General features: G+C 42.7%; 2 protein-coding genes across 6 annotated transcripts in view; one reads left to right on the top strand and one right to left on the bottom strand.

Annotated features, from left to right (window-relative positions):
* The first annotated feature begins 184 nt into the window (after positions 1-184).
* lamp5 (lysosomal associated membrane protein family member 5) lies at positions 185-8,344 on the top strand. Of its 3 annotated transcripts, XM_069158565.1 has the most exons (8): positions 186-1,382; positions 1,955-2,399; positions 2,570-2,650; positions 3,379-3,557; positions 4,097-4,228; positions 4,627-4,723; positions 5,278-5,466; positions 7,122-8,344. In XM_069158565.1, exons 3-8 carry the CDS (start codon positions 2,590-2,592, stop codon positions 7,295-7,297), a joined length of 834 nt encoding a protein of 277 aa, XP_069014666.1. In that variant the 5' UTR covers positions 186-1,382; positions 1,955-2,399; positions 2,570-2,589; the 3' UTR covers positions 7,298-8,344. The 3 variants fall into 3 exon arrangements, with proteins under 3 accessions (XP_069014665.1, XP_069014666.1, XP_069014667.1); XM_069158564.1 differs by lacking the exon at positions 1,955-2,399 and having other exon boundaries at positions 185-1,382; XM_069158566.1 differs by lacking the exon at positions 186-1,382 and having other exon boundaries at positions 1,851-2,399.
* A 4,910-nt stretch (positions 8,345-13,254) lies between these two features.
* pak5 (p21 protein (Cdc42/Rac)-activated kinase 5) overlaps positions 13,255-20,816 on the bottom strand; it is a 114,098-nt gene continuing 106,536 nt past the window's right edge. For all 3 annotated transcript variants that reach the window (XM_069158550.1, XM_069158548.1, XM_069158549.1), the window contains 4 exons: positions 16,795-16,921; positions 16,209-16,334; positions 15,998-16,132; positions 13,255-15,255 (listed from right to left, as the gene is read on the bottom strand). In XM_069158550.1, coding sequence (XP_069014651.1) covers positions 15,100-15,255; positions 15,998-16,132; positions 16,209-16,334; positions 16,795-16,921 — 544 coding nt within the window. In that variant the 3' untranslated portion in view covers positions 13,255-15,099. The remainder of the gene's footprint in view (positions 15,256-15,997; positions 16,133-16,208; positions 16,335-16,794; positions 16,922-20,816) is intronic.

Genomic DNA, 20,816 nt, shown 5'->3' with positions numbered 1-20,816 from the left:
GACGTCCTCCAAACGTGTTAACCACAGACGTCGCCCCATTGGTTCAAAATTGCACTTGGCAGCCAAGGCCTCGGATAAAGCAGAGTTTGTTGACGTTTGAAAGAGAGAATGACGACTCTTCACGGGATCAGGTCTTCTCCGGAGTCCCCTCTCCTGTACCCCCCCCCCCCCCTCCACCCCCCTCCACGGACTTGTAGTCATTCCCCTGACCATTCAAAACCCGCGGAAAGGCTCACCGCCTCTGGTGATCACCCCCCCCCCCCCCGGGCCAGCAAAACCCACAAACCCAGCGCGCCCTCTGCCCTGGGCATCTCACTGACTCCCATTCTCGCCAAGAAAAGTGAGACCGATTCGGAACCAGAAAAATCGAAAACGTTAGACTTCGGTGTGCGTAGATTCACGACAGCTACTATAAGAAAAGATGCAGTCTGCCAGCCTGTGTGCTCAGCCCCACACCTCCGGAGCGCACTCTGTTGTCGCCTTTGCATAAAACCAGAACCGTGAGGAGGCGCGAAGCCCCTCTCCAAGCCAAGCTGAACCTCTTCGGTCTACCGGAACATCTGCCGCCTCCGCAGCCACGACTTTCTCAGTGTCGAGCAACAAACTCTTTCGCCGATTTACCTCACCGGAGTTTCAGAAGGACGTAAAAAAAAAAAAAAAAAAAAAAAAAAAAAACCGGAACAAGATCCGGTTTTGGGTTCCGAGCGGATTCCGCGATCGGAAACTTTTCCTCTGAGCGTGAACCATCCCCCCGGGTGGACAGTAAGTCCGGCATCGACAGCATCGGCTCCGTGGAATGCGAGTTTGACTTGTCATTTCAGAAAACTAAACTCGTAAAAGCGACTGCGGGCCGTGCGTAAAACGTGTTTGGCTGCCTTATCCGCCCGCCATTCAACAAACGGCACTTTTACACTTGGTTCCAACAGCGATCGTCTGCAAGAATTCCTTCATGCTACCTTTCTAAATTCACTTCCAAAAGGGTGTCCCGAGATCATCGCTGACCTTTTTAAAAACACCGAAAACCTTGAGTGCAAGTCACCGGAGCCCCCCCCCCCCCCCCCCCCCAGAATCTCTCTTTCTCTTTTTCATAGGCTCACACTAACGTTTTTAGCCATTACATCCGGAAGCTGACGACGAATGACGGAGGGAGTAAACGCGTATTATTTTAACTATCGCTGACAGCCGAGAAGTCACCAGCAATCAGCACAAGTTGACTCTGAATTAAACGGCGAGCCTGCACCTGCCAGTTGGTCGCTGCAGCCGCAAGATAAAAACGCAACGTGCAACTTCGTTTCTGTTATATATAGTTGCTGCTGTGTTCAGCGGCATTTGCCACTCCTTTCTCCGCGGGGTGGGGTGTTTATCGGAGGTGGTGATGTGCGGTACGTTAGAAATGATTATTTAGTTATTGTTTCGCAAACATCTTTCATACATGTCCGTATGTCTGTATCCTTCACCACACTGTTGCAGATTTCTTGTCAGGCGGTCTGTGTCAGTTTCTTTAAAAGGTTGCTATTCAAATCAAATCTGAGATAGATATGACGTCCTGAGTGTTGGTGGGTGGGTGGGTGAGAGAGAGAGAGAGAGACACACACTCAAAAAGAGACCATCAGCATTTGCTGTATTTAAAAAAAAAAAAATAAAAAAAAAAAAGGGGGTCACCATGTTGTCTTGTTCTTGGATCCCACAAGTAGAATCCAGGCTTTTGACGTAATTCTAAATCGTCAATAATTCAAAGATACGCCCTGGTGGTTCCGGTGCTTCTGAGAACGTCTCAGGACGACAGATGTCCCTCCTGTGCTCAACAAGAGAAGTTTATTGGTAAAAGTAAATTGCTAAAAAAAAAAAAAAAAATTAAAAAAAAGTCTCGCTCCATTTAAAACGACCTCTGAACGAATATCTTACATTTCAGTGCGAGATTGAGGGATTTTTTTTTTTTTTTTTTCTCACTCAGCTGCAACCTTGCAGAAGTGGAGTTTTGCGAGAGGGAGGGAGGGAGGAGTTGCCGGCGTTTCCCTCCAGACATACATCATTTCAGCCCAACCTGCAGCTGCTACCACAGAGATGGAGACTACAGCATTGCGGGAGTAACCGAGACTGCATGCCGAGCCCCCCCCCCTCCGTACAGGAGATAAATTCAGTTAACGAACTTTTTTCCTTTCAGACGGACCATTTGTTCGTGACGTTAAGAATGTGCGGAGGGAAGCCGGTCGTGCAGCTGTTACAGGGTTAGAACCTGTCAACCTTGAACGGGGAGGGTCGGTTCAGACGGCCAGAACTCCTCGGTGCCGGCTGCTTCTGCAGCGCAGACCGGATCTCACGTCCAACCTGGAGACATTTTTTTTTTTTTTTGCTGCATTCACGATGATCTGAGCGTGACTTCTTGGCGCTGAGTAGAGGCAATCCTCTCTCTCTCTCTCTCTCTCTCCTCTCTCTCTCATCTCTCTCTCTCTCTCTCTCTCTCTCTCTTTTCTTCCTCTCCCTCCTCCCCTCCCTGCGTTTCTTTCTCTCCTTTCTTTTCGTGGGTTCAGCACAGGCTGCCTAGTCAGTTCGCCCCTTTTTTTTTCAGCGCCTGGGAAGCTGATAGCGATGGGACGACTCGGTTTCAGCACCACGGAGAGCGCCCGACTTTTGCTGCTCAGTGTGTTTGGTAAGCGAGCGTGTGCGTGCAGTTGTTCGTGACTCCTCACTGCAGTGTGTACATGTGTAGGGCGCGTGCACGCATGTGCACCCGCTGCGTGTGTTTAGACATTACCGGATGCGTGTGTGTGTGTGTGTGTGTGTGTGTGCGTGCGCGTGTGCGTGTGCGTGTGTTGCTCCATATCCATGAGTTGGCATATTTTCAGCAGCATTTTGTCCACTCGGATCGGAAAAGTCGTTCAAACACGATCAGAGTTGCAAGCTGATGACTTTCTGACGTGGTTTAGGCTGCAGCCAGTGGCGTGCTGTTGCTCCCCTGATACTGCAGATTTCAGTCTCCAGTGGTTTTAAACCTGATTTTGACTTTGCCGGGAGGAAACAGAGGTGATATACCAGTGATCTAAAGGTGTGAGGCCCTCAGCTAAACTCCCGATTAGTCCTTTTTGCGTTGCCGTGTCTGCTGATTCTGCATGTTTTAGTGGGTGTTGTGGTGTGCGTGGGGTGTGTGCGAACCATTTGTTACCTGACTGACATACGCGGCTCACCCTTCGACTTTTTAATGTCCCCTGCACTCCCCCCCCACCCACCCCAACACACACACACACACACACACACACACACACACACACACACACACGCACACACGCACGCACACACATGCACACACACACACACACACAACACGCACACACACACACACACCCATTCTATCTCTGACCTCCTCTGCTCTGTTGCCAGGTCTGCTGGCGCTGTCCGTGGTGCTGGCGGAGCAGGAAGGGGAGAACCTGTCCGGTCTCTCCAACAACCCAGACAAGGCGATCTTCGCCGTCCGGGAGAACGGTACAACATGCCTGATGGTAGAGTTCGCTGTGAAATTCCTCGTGCCGTATGACGTGCTCGCGCTCAACAGGATAGACGTAAGGAATCCCCGTGCGTTTTAATACATGTGAATGCAACTCAGCTGCGTAAAATTGTGCTTTTTTTTGTTTTTGTTTTGTTCAGGACTAGCATTGGATCAAACCGTTGTGCATAAAACGGATTCACGCATGTAAATTTTTCAGGGTTCATTCAAATGGTGGTTCACTCGTATCAAGGAAGGACATCTACTTTGAATTCAGTCGCAATGTATATTGAAATCTGCGGTTATGATTCGCAGCGGTGCGTAAAATGCCGAGTCTCATCACCAGCCCCGTTGTAAAGAACGGGGAAACATGCTACTTATGAAAGTTGTAAATAAAATAAAATTATTGGTTGCTATTGTTTGCATAAACGGTGCGCTCAAATAAATTGGTATTCTAAATTTGGTTGCAATTTAAGTTGGCGCTTAAAAATTGTGGTCTGTCTGGTTGCAATTTAAGTTGGCGCTTAAAAATTGTGGTCTGTCGCTGAACACCCCATCTCTTTACAATTCACCCCGTAATGTGTCAACTTTTCTCACATGCTTGCTGTTTTGCAGTTGATCACCGAGCAGGCGTCGTTCACTCTGCCCCGTAATGCAGAAATCGAGGGGAAATGCGGGAGTACGGAGTCAGAGATCCACATTACCTGGAAGAACGTAGCCTACACACTCCGCATCTACTTCTCTAAGGTGGGCGAGAACGCGGAGATAGCGCGTGTACTGCATCACCATGTGCAGAATAACAGAAGGCTCGAGTTCTCTGGGAATTTCCTGGCAATATCGCAAAATCACAAATTGTTTTGTCACTTCGAATCGTAAAGGTATTTGACGCGAGGAAATCAAGAATGCTGCGTTTTCAAGCGTACGAAAACCTCCGACGCCTTCCGCACGATCAGTGGAAACGCGTCAACTGCGCTGATGAGAGGAATATTATATTTCTAGGAGTTACGACGCTCGGTCCAAATGAACTTATTCTCTAAAGATTTCAACACCGAACAAGGCGCGTCGAGCCGTTTTTGCCGACCGGAGGCCGGGCCGAGCCGAAACGTCCGGTTTGACGCGTGCACGTGTCTTTGTGCGTGTTGCAGGAGTTCCGTGACAAGGACATTGAGGTGTGGAAGATTAGCAAGGTCCAGTTCGTCTACGACACCTCGGAGACGTCGCATTTCATCAACGCGTACAACCGTGAGTCTCCCGCCGAGCCTGTGTACAGTAGCTACTCAGCAACATTTCCCATCCGCCTGCTTTGATCGTTACTTGCCCCAATTCATCTCATCAGCTGGATTTCAAGGCTTTGATTCATACAGACATTTATAAGTATCGACCACATTTATGACTTTTCGGATTTGAGAAAATAATAGATTTTCATCCTGTGTCTTTTAGCTTAAGTTACGGTCCAAGTTCATATTATTATTATTACCATCATTGGGAAATGGGCACATAAATAATTAAACATTGTAAATCATAAAGTTTAGTATTTTTTATTTTTTTTTTGCCAACTGGCAACATGTTTAAGGTATTTTTTTTTGTTTGTGTTGTTTTTTTTGGTGTTTTTTTTTTTGTTTTTTTTTATCATTTTGTTTCATCCAATACTGGATACCTCCAAATTATACCCAGAAAATCGTCATAAAATTATTATATTGGATATATTTTTCTACATCAAACTAATGAAGGCTAATTACACCTTTCAAAGCGCCTTAAAACTTAGTAACACCGGTAATTCCTTCCTCTCTCTCCAGCTGGGAAGCACACAGCCAGCACCCACCGCCTGTCGGCCCTGGTGACCCCGGCCGGGCGCTCCTTTTTGTGCACGGCGCAGCAGACCCTCACCCTCATCTCGACTGACCATCAGAAAGGCGTCACGCTCTCCATGTACGACACCCAGATCCAGCCCTTCGACATCGCCTCCGACTTCATGTTCAGTGAACGTAAGAGCAAGAGCAGCACGAAAAACTGCACAACCGTTGACACACGCCGCCACGTTCTTCTGGTCACACATGATTTAAAAAGAACAACAAAGATGAAGATGATGGTGATGGTGATGGGAAATCCTCGGGGTGAGGGAGGTACAGCTGTACGTCTCTTTCTGACTCACACGCGCTGCTCTCTGGGGGGGTTATTGCTGCAGTATGAGGAGTAAATAGGGCTGCAGAGAGGAAGATGGGGGTGACGAGAGAGAAAGGAGGGGTGGGGTGGGGATGCAAGAGAGACAAAGAAGAAAGGGAGAGAGACGAAGACAGAAAGAGAAGGGGGTGGTGGGGGGGGGGGGGGTCAGTAGGACTTTATGAGTGCAGTCATATCCTTGCCCTGAATGCAGCTTTTATAGACATACTCAATGTACCTGGCTGTCCAATCACCTTGGAAGAATCATTTGCCCTGAGCTGCTGTAAACTAGGCTGTGCTATGCTTCACTGCTTCCTCCTAGTGTGTGTTACTGTCGTCCACAGGGAGATACACCTCCAACTTCAAAACCAACACACACACACACACACACACACACACACACACACACACACACACACACACACACACACACACACACACACACTGTGCAGCCAGAAAGTGTTTCAGGTGTCCTCCTTCCTCCATAACAAACACCAGTATATGAACATATACTGGATGTGTAGGCTACTTTTAACTGAGCACAAGAGACACAAAAAAAAACAAACGTTATTAAATAATATAACTGGAAGAAAAGGGGATCTTCGGTTTGAAAATTGTGCCATTCAGCAAATCAAATCCTCAGGAACGGTTACTTCTGAACAACCACACAAATTCGACCTCCATTATTCCAAACAGCTGTGCACGTCAAGAACGAATACCTCCAACAACCTACGCTTGAGTGAACCTGTGAAGGGCCACATGATAAACGTGTCCTTACTACTATAATCTACAATTAATGAATACAGCCAAGACTGAAAGACAGAGATGGGACTGCAATTATATCACATACAAAATGATCAAATTTCAGCACAATGTGTTCCACTACACAGCAAAAAACAACCTTTGCATGTGTAAAAGAAAAACAAATTCATTTAGTGACATATACTTATATCTCATTAAATTAAACTATGAAACAATTAGGCAGTTGATAAATTAAATCAGCAGCTATTTACAATTTTTTTTTTAAATTTTTAAGCAAAAATGTCAAACATGTACTGGGTCCAGCTTTCTAAATGTAAATCTTGTTTATTGAATTTTTCACAACAGTAAACTCAATAGTTTTGGGTTTTAGGCCTTTGGTCAGACAAAACAAGAAATGTGAACACGTCACTGCATTTTGTTTTACTATTTTTGGAGGTGTTACACAATAAAAAAAAAAGTGGTCAAGAAAACAATCAGCAGATGAAACAATAATAACTGTTATTCCATTCTGTCACATTCCTAATTTAGACCAAATTATTGATTATATGACTATACAATTACATTAAAAGGCATTAGGAAAGATAATTGAAATATCACTCAGCCTGGAAAGGCAATACACACGAATAGATCCACCACCTCAGGCCTTCGGGGGCTTTTTTGTCAGTCATGTTCAGTCACCTTTGCTTGCATGCTGACTTAATTATTCCACTTTTTGCAGCCTACCAGTGTATCACCGACCAGCGGGAGCGCCTGGAGGAGACCCTCCCCCTCGTGCTGGGCTTCATTTTGGGCCTAATAATCGTCATCACGGTCACGGTCTACCACTTCCACCTCAAGCTGACAGCGGCTCAGCCCCAGCTCCCCAGAGACCGCTCCATGTACAAGAACATGTAGTCGGCAGCACAGTCGCGGCTCCCTCAGCTCACTCCAAAGCTAACCTGATAAAAGACTCGATGTTCCAGGCCTGAAACACCACAGAGGATTTGTGCCCCGCGCTGGACTGAATCCCAGATTGACACATGTGTGTAAGCCTGTACTGTACTGCCCACTGGAACTTATGAACAGCTAAAACACAAGTTAAATGGGACAGCTTTGGGCCTATAGCATGGATGTAGTTGGAGGGTAAACCCACCAAAACCTATTTCACCTGGCTGCTGAGTTGAATCTTAAATGTCATAAATAGTCTCCATTACAGTGCTTACGATTTTAATAAAAATTTTAAAATTAAAAAAAAAAAGATAATTATGCTTTTATGAAAAGAAATAATTTTGTTGTTCAGATTGGTTGGTTCTTAGTCATTTAAAAATCACCAAATTCAAGTTCTTATTTTTCCCCATAACATCACTGGAAGCTCGTTTATCACTTGAGCCACATTTTATCCGACTTGTCTTTGAATACAAATTTATGAATTTTCCTGAGCTTCTGCTGTCGTTCGCCATCTTCTCCCGTCTCTTTCTCTCTCTCTCTCTCTCTCTTTCTGAAACTGCTGCTAAATAATTTCCTCTGCTGGTCCTGTATTTGCTAACCTCTATATATTTTTTTTTTTGCTCAACCCCTTTATTTTTACGTTTTGAATGCAACCATAGTGTTGACAGTGGACAGTCTTGTAGTGTGCAGTGCTGTGGCATTCAGAGTCGTTAAGAGTTGCAATGTTTTTTGCTTTGACTTCAACAAATCTTTTCTCCACGACAATGTATGGAACATATCAAAGAAGAAAGAAACACAAACATCTGACACAACCGTTGTACTAAGTAGTGAAGACGTTATCAGAATGCCATAAGAGAGTGTGTTTATGAAAATGCAGAGAGGTTATTTAACAAAAAATATAAATATATGTGTAAAATATTTTCAAAATCAAAGTCTATGCATAAACCTCTGCTGATGCAATCTTGTGCAGTATTCTTCTGTTCCGTTTGAAATAAATTGCTGGATTCATTGCTGCACATTTGTCCTATCATTTACATTATTGTCACTCGCATTACTACAGTACACCTTGCTTAAGCCCAACCATAAAGAAAGAAAGAAAAAAAAAAACCGTTACTTCCTACGTGTTGGTGAAAAACATACAGTGATGAATGAAACAGGGTGACGGCGAACAGGTGACTGATGCACCTGTCAGGAGAGACGCTGCCGGAATGAAGTATTGATTTTGTTCTCTGACTCTGAGCCTTTAAAAGGAAACGCAATATGAACAAGTCTAATTGAAAATAAAAAAGAACATTTATGTCTACACCAATTTGTTTCAGCAGCATGGACATCATACATCATCCTCCGTCGCGGCACATCCAAGTCCAAACCCCTTAATCCATTTCTTCCTTCAGCCGGGCCACTTCATTGCTGCAAATGGTCTTTATAAAAAGGTCAACTCAAGACCTGAGACACCAACACTTCCCTGATCTCCTGGACGAACAGACAATCATCATCTAAAGTCACAACCAACACTGATTGATGCCACTGAAAAGTTTGTGGATGAGCTGTGGTAATGAGATTGGTCAAATCAACCCGAGGATGGAATGTCTGTAAACAATCCTCTATGGACGGTTGCCGGACCAGTGAAAATCCCGTAGGGAAATCGGGTTGGGTTTGCACCGGGGCTAGCTGAGAAGAAGAGGTACAATGTGCGCTGGACCAGCAAAAGCTTCTACCCCAAGTTGTTGTGGAACTTGTGCAGCCTTTCACAGCACCGTATCTGACATCAGCCAGTTATGTACCAAGACGCCCTGTGCTCAGAAAATACACGGCCAAGAAGTACATACAGTAGACGCAGTTATTCAAATGCAGATTTTGTGAACAGTACACTTGGCTGGACTTCTCAATGACCATGGACCACGCCTTTTCTTTTGCCTGCAGACATTTTGCTCACGAGGGCCGCTGGTTATGTAAAAAAAAAAAATACGTTTAGCACCTGAATTAAAGCTATGCAGTAATTTCATACACATAATATGAGTGCTGGACATAAATACACGATAGATACGTGGCCTGAATTCAAGTAAAGGAGATAGCGTGAGGGAATCATAGATGCTTTTGCCACGAACCGCAACAACAGACGTAAGAGAGGGGAGGGAGGGAGGTTAAATGCCACAGCATACCCGGTTGAAAAAGTCAACAGGTACATGTGAATGTGTGGGCTCAGGCTCTCGTCATGCTATATCTGTTGTGTTGAAAATGGCAATATGAACAGGCTATGGTTGCTCGGCCCACTAGTGCTGGAGTTTATTTTGAAAATTGACTTGCAACTCCCTGCTGTCATAAAGCTGCTGCTGAGCTACTGCAGTGAAATAGTCCTAGTACTGCCCATTGCCTACATGTAAACTAAAGCTACACTAGATAAGGGTCATTCTACAGAAACGTCCACTTTTGTCATGGAAAAATGTATTCAAATCAACTTCTTCTTCTAACACTTAAACTTAGAGGATATTATCATACAACTCATTGGCTTTATGAATACACATAAATGACAGCTTAATGATTTTTCAATCCTTTTTTTGCATTTATTTATAAAACACTTGCACCACATTTTGATCACCGGTGTTACCTTAATCATTTGGCAATTTGAATGTTTATTCAATTATTCAATATTATTTCTCAATCTTGTCAGCACATGTACTCACAGTAACAGAAGAATAATGATAATGCAAACAAATCAGGAGATTATCTTTTATTTATTTTAACTGGGTCTGTTAAACGTATGGTTGAATGATGTTTGATCATTTGCGCAATCATGCATTTGTTATTGCGTTGAAAATGTTCGAAAAACATAAAGTCATAATTACTGTCATCATTATTAATCATAAATGATGTAATCGCTAAAGTCTTAATTCTAGAGTGTTGCAAAGTTCAGTGAATGTTATCATGTCAAATTTGACGCAATATGTGTAATGTGATATAAAACACACACAGCAACACCAGTGAAACACCAGTAACACACATAAGACCAACTCCAATGAAGTAGATGAGACTAAATTGTTGCATTTTGCTTAAAATAAAAGACAATCACCAATCAACCCTCGGTGAAAGTACTTCATAAAATATCATAAACAACAGTTTAAAAACACATTTAACTACAATGAAAGAAATCCACAACTGTTTTACTTTTTGTTACAAGGTTGTGACTAATAGTGGTAAACTTGGGACTGTCCCCATCTTATATTTCTTAGTGGTTATTTTAGTAAAAAAAATAAAAATAAACAACAGTTTATTTTTTGTGTCAATGACTTTGACATATCCCTTTTTTCTTTTCTACAAGTATGCCGCTCTGCGTTCAGGATCAGCATCCCTGTGCCGTCTTTAGCATCGCTGCTTTTCAGCTGCACTCAATTTAGCCGTGCCTGACCACAGGATAAAGATTAAAAATAAAAATTAGAACCCTCCAACAATAGTGCTATTTTATGCAAAAGAACTCAATGAACAGCTTTGAATAAAGTTTATACGAGTTACTGGTGTTACTGGTGTTACCTACAAGGAAAATAACACCAGTGACCATTTCCATAAAAAAAAAAGAAAAAAAGCATTTTACAAAATGGTCACTACAGGATGTGGAACCACATTTTGTGATTATAGTATATTCACAAAATGATGTAATTTAATACATTTGTGTTCTGCTTTTTTATAATCCCATATTAAAGCAGGTCATACTAGTGACAAGCTTCATGTGAAATCATGGAATAAACGATCACATTTGAGATAACTAAAAAGAGACAGTGGACTTACCATGGCTTTTCATGTAGCTCTTCAGGCAGAAGGAAAAAGGAAGTCCAGTGATGTCATCACTGATAATTATTTTGAAAATAACAGACTTTTGTTACCAGTGAGATGACACCAGGGGACTACTACTTCCCTTATATATTAAATATTTACTTGGTTGTTTATTATTTTTTTTGCCATTTAATCATACATGATATAGTGATGTGTATGTTATTGCATTTTAAATGGAAAAAAAGAAAAAGAAAATTGACCACAAAATAGGACACCTGTTCTCCATACTTGACTGTGGGGACAAGGACAAGGACAAGGACAAGGACAAGGACAAGGACAAGGACAAGCACTTCCGTGGTGTTTGGAATTCTACATAATTGATTAAAAAACAAATATTCCCAAAGTGACCCAAGAATTGTTCCAATAACATATAAAATGTCCTCAAAACACCCAAAAATTTTAACCCCAAGTTTTTTCAAGTGTAATATTTCTGTAAAGGGTTGGGACAGAAAAATGTATGTTTCCATAGAAACACAGCATCAGTCACTGCCAGCTCACAATTAAGTCAGGAGGGACTTACCTGCTGCTGAGCCTCACGAAGTCCCAACAATAAAACACTCCACTCCAGTTTGTTTGGTTTCCTTTCCTTGTGGTTTGATCCAAATATCCGCTGCCTTGTTCTTCGGGTAGAATAAAGAAAGTTTTACGGTGAAATTCCCGGAAGTTTCTCTGGTTGCTCCTTTCACTGTTCAGTCACGCACAGAAGACGGCGAGTCGCCATTTCCTCAACTTAAACCAGCTAGTTAGGCTGATGGGCCTTCAGTCACACGCGTCAAAATAAAAAAATAAAAAAAGTCTCTGTTCCGTTACTGGCGTAGTGCGTAAAGCCAGATGGGCAGCATGCATTAGAACTGGGCCCTCGACCTTATACATCTAAACTGAATGCAGCCACTGCCCCACTGACATGAATGCCTTCGCTATTTAAACAGACCCCCATAATACCTGTATAAATTGTTTTTTCAGCATAACATTTATTCATTTGAATTTGTAATGCCTACATAAGGACATAATTCCTGCCTCAAAGAATTGACCACAATTTGAGAGAAATGTCATATCTCTTCATTGTATTCTTAATTAGCTGATTTATTTCACCTAAGGCATTTAAAAACAGACTCCTGCAAACACCTCCCCAGATTCAAATTTCTCTTTTTCAGAGACACTATTTAGGTACAAATACTGATTTACTTGTACCCTTAATGTGGTGAATAGTGTGTGTGAATATGTGGATGTATTATAGGCCTGCAACTGACAATTATTTTGATTATCAATTCATCTGTCCATTATTTTCTCAATTAATCAGTTGGCAGTGTTGACAAAAAAAAAGTGTTTCCCAAAGCCCAAGGTGTAGCCTAAAATGTTTTGTTTTGTCCAGACTTCACATCCAAAAGATATTTAGACAATTACCATCAAGGACTGAAGGAACCAGAAAATATTCACATTTAAAAAGCTCAAATCAAATAATTTTGGTATTTTTGTGTTAAATTGTTTTTCTCCAAACGATTAATCGATGAACAAAATAGTTGTAAATTCATTTTCTATCAATGAACTATGAATTTATCGACTATTTGTTGCAGCTTTAATTACTTTAAAGACCGTTATGGCAACTTAAACATGGACTACTCTACACAGGCTTCAGTGTCATCCTCAGTTATGCCCTGTAGTCCCACTGGCCCCAGAACTTGAGCTTTATTTACTAGGCCGTCGGCGGTGGTATCTTTCTCTGAGAAAGAAGCTCCATTCTCTGTCCGAGCTAAATCAATATCCCATTATAGTGTTTCAGAGGGAAGTGGCTTCGGGGGAAGAAAGAGAAATAACCTAATATATTATGGTAACACCTATCCATGGATGGGTCTTTCTGCGTCTGTGTTCGGAGGTGAAGTTAGGGTGAAGTTGTTGGAAATGAAAACTGTTGAGTTTAGAGAATATGGAAGACCCAAACAACAAAGAAAAAAAACAAACTGTTGATGATTGAAAAGACCTTCCCTGGGATTATCTTGACAGTGTGCTGTTTAACAAAATCTCTGCTTGATATGAGACGCTGAGAGAAAGAAGAAGAGACTGTCGAGGATGATGAAGGAAAAATCCATGCAACACAGTTCAATGTTTTAATGGGCGTTTTTTTTTTAATTGAAACCAGCTTCACTGATAACAAACATGCAATATCACTGTACAAGCCAACACCACAGATAAGTGTTACTCATTCAAATCTTGACACATTGTCAAGGATTAGCCAGCAGCACACACGCGCGCACACACGCACACACACACACACACACACACACACACACACACACACACACGCGCGCACACGCACACACACACACACACACACACACACACACACGCGCACACACACACACACACACACACACACACACACACACACACACACACACACACACACGGGCACGCTTTCAGATGCTGTACAGAGATAAACACACTCCACCTCTTTTGCTCTTTGACATACACAGACTCGCACGCACGCACACACACTCACGTACACACAGTCATATTTACATATCACAGTGAATGAAGGGTAAAAAACGATGCGGGGAGGAGGGTTACACTGTTCTCCTGGTCCAACTAGAGATGAGAATGGCAGCACAGGTCCAGTGATAGCGAGTGTGTGTCTGACTAAGGTGGGATAAGAAGTGAGATGATGACAGTGAGGATGTGAGTAGAAAACGAGACCCTTTATCAGCATCCTAAACTCTGCGCGGTAGGGAGGCGTCTTGGATGGGCGCAGTGAGACTGCTAATATAAAAGAAAACAGGTCTGCGTAGAATAAATCTGTTTTTTTTTTGTTGTCAAATCTACTCAGTCTGTGCTACATTGAAATGCGTGGTGTTATTACAGTATCATAAATACAGGGCTTAATAAATAGGTTTTGGGGTATTGCTTGGATGATATAACAACTCATATCACTGCCAGCCAATGCGCTTTTAGAAATGTAAATCAGAACGCAACAAAAAAAACAAAACAAAAAATTAAACAAAAAATTAAACAAAAAAAGGCCACACTACCAACAAAAATATACCTTCAAATTCCAATAAATAAATAAATACTTTAAAACATCATACAAAATTTTGACATTACCCTTTTTTTTCTCCAACATTTAATGGAAGTTCTGTCTACAAATGTTAAGATAATAAATATATTTAGTATTTTTAGTAACAGTTAGGTTTAGGTGGGTTTATTTGGGATATCTCATATCTTTAAGCAAAAACTGGATTATAAACAGTAGGAAAGATCTCTGCAGAAACTCTATTTAATACTGCTCATATCACAATGGTTACGACACGATAAAATACTGCAAGTTATCAAAACTGTACAGAAAAACTTACAAGTTTCTCTAAAATACATTTTCACTGTTAGTGTGGGAGGAGAGATGCGAGAGAGAAAGCTTGTCTCTGTTTGAGCAGCTGAGCAGCAGCAGCCTGCCGGACAACAGTCGTTACCAGTCGAAAACCTCTCTCCACGCGCTGATTGTTCTGCCCTCTGCCGCTCTGGTCCGCAGCAGAGCTCTGGTCACCTGGGTCCCTCCCCCTTGTCAGCCACTCGCCACACCCTTTCTGAAAGCTCTTGATGGCTACTATAAGTCTACGCGGAGCTAAAGACTCACAGTCTAGGAAGAAAGACGACTGCAGCAGGGCGAGCCAGCCCACACGTTTCTACTGGCCAGTTCAGAGTGTCAAAATAGTTGAAGATTCTTTTCTTCTTTTCTCTGTCTGTCTGTGTGTGGTTTTTTTTTTTTTTTTTTTTTAAATGTATTTCTTAGATATTCCTCTAGCTAATCTACTTCACGGTTACAGGTGTGAGTGTTAGTGGCGCCCCACCAGGCGGTGGGGTGTTTTTGGCTGGGTGAGGGCGGTGCCACCCTGGTAGTGTGTGTATGTGTGTGTGTTTTTTAATGTAGAAGAGGGCGGCTTTGGGCCAGCGGGTCAGCGATGGCGGTAGTGTCTCATGAGGGGGACGATGCAGGAAGGAGGTCCCGAGAGCTTGAGGAAGGGGTGCTGGAGGAGTTCCTGGGCTGTGGCTCTCTGTGACGGCTCCCTCACCAGCATCAGGTCCAGGAAGGACCGCAGCACAGATGACACCTGGAGGACGTAAAGAAACACGTTATATCTGCTCTTTGATTCGATCTGTGATTGTTGAGAGTAAAGGAAAGTCGTGACTAAGAAACACTGCCAAATAAACAGCAGAGCATTAAAAATATGGCCATAGGTCTGTTCATCCGATCTCGTGCATGCTACCCAGCGGATATTATCAATTTACCTCAAACACTAGCGTGAGGTTGACATTTGAGATCTCCAGTAAAATGTCTCAATGTCTGTACTGTTTTTTAACCAGCGGAGTGGAGAGCCACACATAGCAGAGCTGAGCAACTCTGCATCTGCTGTTAGAGAGAGCTAGAGAGTTACAGAGAGCCGTTAGTATCATGGAGATTTAATAGTCAGAATAACTCATTAGGCAGAAAATCGATGTGTCACTCTTATGTCTCAAATGGAAAAGTCGCCTGGTGCTGGCATGACTAAAAAGGGTGAAACATTGTTGTGTTTCATCTCTTTGGAAACAGTGTCAAAATCATCAGTGCAAACTGACTTTTTTAAAATCTCACTTTGGCCTAGTGAGAGTTATTGTATTTCAAAGTTCACCCAAGTGTCCCTTATTAAGAGAGGCCCAAGTTAGTTTTGGGTTTTCATTTGTGAAGTTATTACTGATTAAACTGGGGTTGTTTTTGGGTCTGAAATAAAAGTGCTCAAGTTGTGTATCTGTCAATGCAGAATGTCCTTCTTCTGTTCTAGCTGTCCAAAGAACTAGCATTAAAATCCCTCCTACCTTGTGCGACTCTTTTAGCCGTGGGGGCAAGTTGTCTCGTATCCTCCTCATGGCCTGCAGAGGGGGCTCATTGAAGTAAGGGGGCTCTCCGTCCACCATCTCGATCACCATGATGCCTAAAGACCAGATGTCCACCTACACACACAAAAACAGTCACATTACACTGGGAAAGCGCTTAATTAAAATTAACCCGTGTCTGTGTCGTCCTCACCTCAGTGCCATAAGGTAGTCTTGAGATGACCTCTGGTGCCATCCAGTAGGGCGTGCCCACGAGGGACTTCCTCTTGGGCACCTCTTTGGAAACTTGGGCACAAAAGCCGAAGTCTGATAGCTTGATCTGGGAACACACACACACACCATGCTGCCTTCAGGTTCCACCCTCAAACATGTTGGTGTGTGGACACAATATATGAGTTCAGAAGTGCACTGACCTCCTGTGATGAGGAGCTTTTACACAAGACACTAATCTCCTGTATTAGCAGTTAATTATGCCCCAATTAATCATGTCTTATCAAGTTGTTAGGAGGCATTAGGCTGAATTTAATTACTGGGGCACGAGTGGTAATTGATGATGATGAGTTTTTGGCACTGGCTGTTGACAAGTGGCAGAACTGGCACCCGTGGAGAAGGTCAGTGAGTGAGTGTGTGTGTTGAAGTCACCAGTGACACGAACACGGACGGATATTAAAACCTCGGTTATAAATAAGTTCACTAAATTAATTGGTAACTGGCTCGTAGCATCCCAGGAGAAGTGTGAATAAATAATATACGTAAACACACAGATCATGTGCACTTACCCTGCCGTCGCTGGTCAGGAGAATGGAGTCGCTCTTGATGTCACGGTGGATGACGCCCTGTGTGTGCAGGTAGGACAGAGCCCTCAGCACCGACAGACACACTGTAGCAATCTGCTCCTCGTTCATCCTGGAAGGAGACACAAACAAACGTGTCCGCAATAATCAGACCTTTATTGATCGAATATCAGCTATTCTTACCACGAGGGCTGCCCCCCATATAGTTCACTAGACGTTAGTCTAATAATTAGAGTCCAACAGAGTGGAGATAGAGCAGAAATCCAGTTTGAAAATAGGCCCCTGTAGCCTGCAGCGGATGTAGCTGCAATGTGCCGAGCAGGCAGGAGGGTCCCATATGGAGAGACGGGGCAATGCAGTGCGTCTGACTGAGCTCACACAAAAACTCACAGCTCCACTGAACATTAACATCTAGACCCAGCTGGCCAGGCCGTGCTGTGTGTTTATGAGTGTGTGTGTGTGTGTGTGTGTGTGTGTGTGTGTGTGTGTGTGTGTGTGTGTGTGTGTGTGTGTGTGCTCTGATCTCCCATCACGTACAGTACATGTGCAGAAATAGAGAGAATCATTTTAAACAACAGGGAACATACATAAATGTAGTACATGTCGATGCACGTAAAGCGCGCGCACACACACACACACACACACACACACACACACACACACACACACACACTCGCATATCAGACACACATTTGACACCGCAGATTGCAGCAGATTTTATTGTCACACATGTATGCTTTTACAATCACGAGATAAATGAGCTTTCTGCTAATGGAAAACCGACTGGATAACTCAAAGCGAATGGGATGAAGACGTGTACACAAAAAACAATTCACCTCTTCCCACATCCCCTTCCCCCACAACTTCCTTCACCCACAAACATACACACAAACAAACACACACAACTGAATGGAAAACAGGATTACTGAAATAGAAAATTGTTTCACAAAGTGAAAAACAATTTTTAATGAGCCTGTAAGGGTTGTCAAGGGGAGGAGAAATACACATGCACCTGTGTACACGCAAGCGTGCAGGCATTTACAAACGCACACACAGTAGCACAAGAATCCTCGTGAAGTGCAGCTCATTAACCAACTTTAAAAGTATAATTGAAATTTGAACGTGACCGAAATAGTCCAGGAGACGCCCATTATGCTGATGCTGACTCGTGCTGTGCGCTAGAAGTGTGCGTGTGCGTGTGTGTGTGTGTGTGTGTGTGTGTGTGTGTGTGTGTGTGTGTTCAAAAAATCTCAGCTTGTGTGTTTGCTGCCAAACAGCCGAGTGAGCTGATGAGGCTTGCGCGACGCAAGGCAGGAGGCGGTTATTTCCACAACAAAAGGCTTAACAGAAATAGCACGAAGCTTTCACCTGGACAAATACAGTAGGCTGAAATTACCAAGAAGATAACACACTGTTGTTGTCCTTCGATTTTCTCCTTGACTACATAATGCTTAATAATTAAATCAAGTGGTTGGTTTGTCCGGTTCCTAATCAAACTTATATAATAAGGAGGTTTTAATGACACGTAGCTACACATTCAAATTATTTTCCTACTTTCTTTGTCACTTTGCTCTAATTGGTGTTTGCTAGAATATCGATTTTAAATACTGAAAACACTCAGTCCCATTTAAAATTCATTCAAGTCATGTGCCAGTGTGGGAGAGATTATTAAAAAGAGGAAAAATGGCAGAGTTAAAAGAGAAAACGTGTCCAATAATATCCTGTTGTCTGAGATCTCCATTAATGCTTCTAAAAGCACTCATGCATACTCAAACTTTCTCTCTCTCTCTCACACACACACACACACACACACACACACACACACACACACACACACACACACACACACACACACACACACACACACACACACAACATCTGTGTGGGAGACTGTTCAAAATACTTCACGGCAGCACCGGTGCTCAGCCTCACCAAAGCGTGTTATTAGCATCCGACACCGCGCAGCACTGATGCTGACACTCCACGCAAATGACTGTAATTAAACACCAAGCACAAAGTAAGCTTAAAACAATGAGGCGGCAGCTTAGAAACACAACTCAACAACACAAGAGCAACCTGGACAACAATAATCCTGAAACTGTGGAAGGCAACGCTGGGTTACAGCCAACCAGTCTGCCTGGTTGTCCTGTGAAATCATCCATTTTTAAATTAGATGAATGCATGAATTTTAACTACACATCTTTGAATGATAGTGAGCAGTTAAATCCACCTAAAGTGAACATCACATGTCTTTTAAACATGACATGAACCGTCCCATATGGCTGCTCCCTCAGTAGTCAAATACACACTTGAAACACTAACATAGAAATGACACACAAAGCTGTCGGCTGATTTCTGGGACTATTTGAATTTAATATCTTATTGCCCTCTTCAATCCTGCTGCAAGCTGTCAGGCCAAACATAGCTGCTGAGGTTTTAAAGTACTTGTTCGACTTTTTGGACATGTGTTTATTTGTTTTCGTGGAGAGTTTGATGAGAAGATTGACACCACCTGTTTAGTGAATACATGATTGCATCCAGGCTACGACTGGGAACGAGGAAACTGCTAGAGTGTCCCTGTTTGAAGGAAACAAAATCTGCCAACCAGTCAGACTGTTATAGTTATTACATAATCCCTTGATCGCGATTATTTGAGCTGACCGCAATCATTTTGCAAAATCACTAGAATCATTTCCATTCATCTGTATAAAACCAGCTGAAAGAAGCTAATAGAAATAACATTCTTTCACTATGGCCACGTCGTTTTCCATATTTTGAGATTTGACTGTCTGAAATATGATCAAAAAGTCAAACTATAGCATGTCATCCGCAAAATTATCGACGATAACATGTCGTCATACGCAAGTCGTCCGCAAAATTATCAAAAAGTCATACAAGAGCATGTCGTCCGAAATATGACCAAAAAGTCATACTATAGCATTTTGTCCGAAATATGATAATAAAGTCATACTTTATTGAGTATGTACTTTCGTATTTAGTATGACTTTATTATCATATTTCGGACAAAATGCTACTATCCATAGTATTAAATATCTTTCTGTAATTTGTAGTGTATGCAAAACTTTTTCAATTTCTCCAAACGTTTCAACTTCTTTAAAAGTTGAATCACCATCAACAGGTGGAATCTGAATCATTAATAACAACCTTGGTGAATTTAGTCACCATTTTTGGCAATTCACACATGTTGTACTTTAACGAACTCCTCCCACAGATTTTTTTCGGACCGACTTGAAATTGTGTCTGTGCACTCTGAACATGTTTGTAATGAAAAGTTATCAAAATAATTTGTTTTAGTCGATTGGTGTGCCAGTGGCGTCGTGGACAAAAAGTGACCCAAAAGTCATGCTATGGCATGTTGTTCAAAAAATAACTGGCATTTTCAAAGTCAGAAATTACTAATGTCCTTTTTTGTAAGTCATGACAAAAGGGGGGAATTGAACCCCAAACCTTCTGGCTGAGAGGGAGCAATGCTAACCACTGCACCACCAATCTTCCCAGGAGTTAGGCAGCATTGTGACAAATCTTTGGCTCACTGCAACCTATACCTCCACCGTCCACAAATATTCATTCAAATGCGACCAAAATTGCAGCAGACATTCTTTGGATAGTAGATATATATGTTTTCAAGGGGGTCTGCAGTGATATTAAATATCTTCCTGCAATGTGTTGTGAATGCAAAACTTTTTCAATTTCCCCAAATGTTTCAACTTCACGAAAAGTTGAATCACCATCAACAGGTGGAATCAGAACCATTAATAGAAACCTTGGTGAAGTAGAATCTTTTACCTGTTGAGTTAACCAGACTGTCGGCTGAGTCTCTGGAAGCTCTGAGTGAACTCCGTGGTACACTTTCTCCTGCCACGACTCATTCTCCGGCGCCGAAGATAGTCCTGCGGTCTACGACGCCGACACCCAGCTAGGAACAACCTCATGAAGACACGGGTTCGAGCCCCGCCGAGGTAATACAACACACACGGTTCACAGTT

This window comes from Embiotoca jacksoni, unplaced genomic scaffold (assembly GCF_022577435.1).
Source record: "Embiotoca jacksoni isolate LCO1_2020_lvr unplaced genomic scaffold, fEmbJac1.0.p SCAF_23, whole genome shotgun sequence".
Classification (NCBI taxonomy): Eukaryota; Metazoa; Chordata; class Actinopteri; family Embiotocidae; genus Embiotoca; species Embiotoca jacksoni.
The sequence above is the reverse complement of the archived record's forward strand: the minus strand, read 5'-3'. Positions and strand labels throughout refer to the sequence as shown.

Coding starts and splice junctions, on each gene's coding strand:
- lamp5 (XM_069158564.1), top strand. Junction 2,651..3,378: donor TTTGCTGCTCAGTGTGTTTG/GTAAGCGAGCGT, acceptor CTCTGTTGCCAG/GTCTGCTGGCGCTGTCCGTG. Junction 3,558..4,096: donor TCGCGCTCAACAGGATAGAC/GTAAGGAATCCC, acceptor GCTGTTTTGCAG/TTGATCACCGAGCAGGCGTC.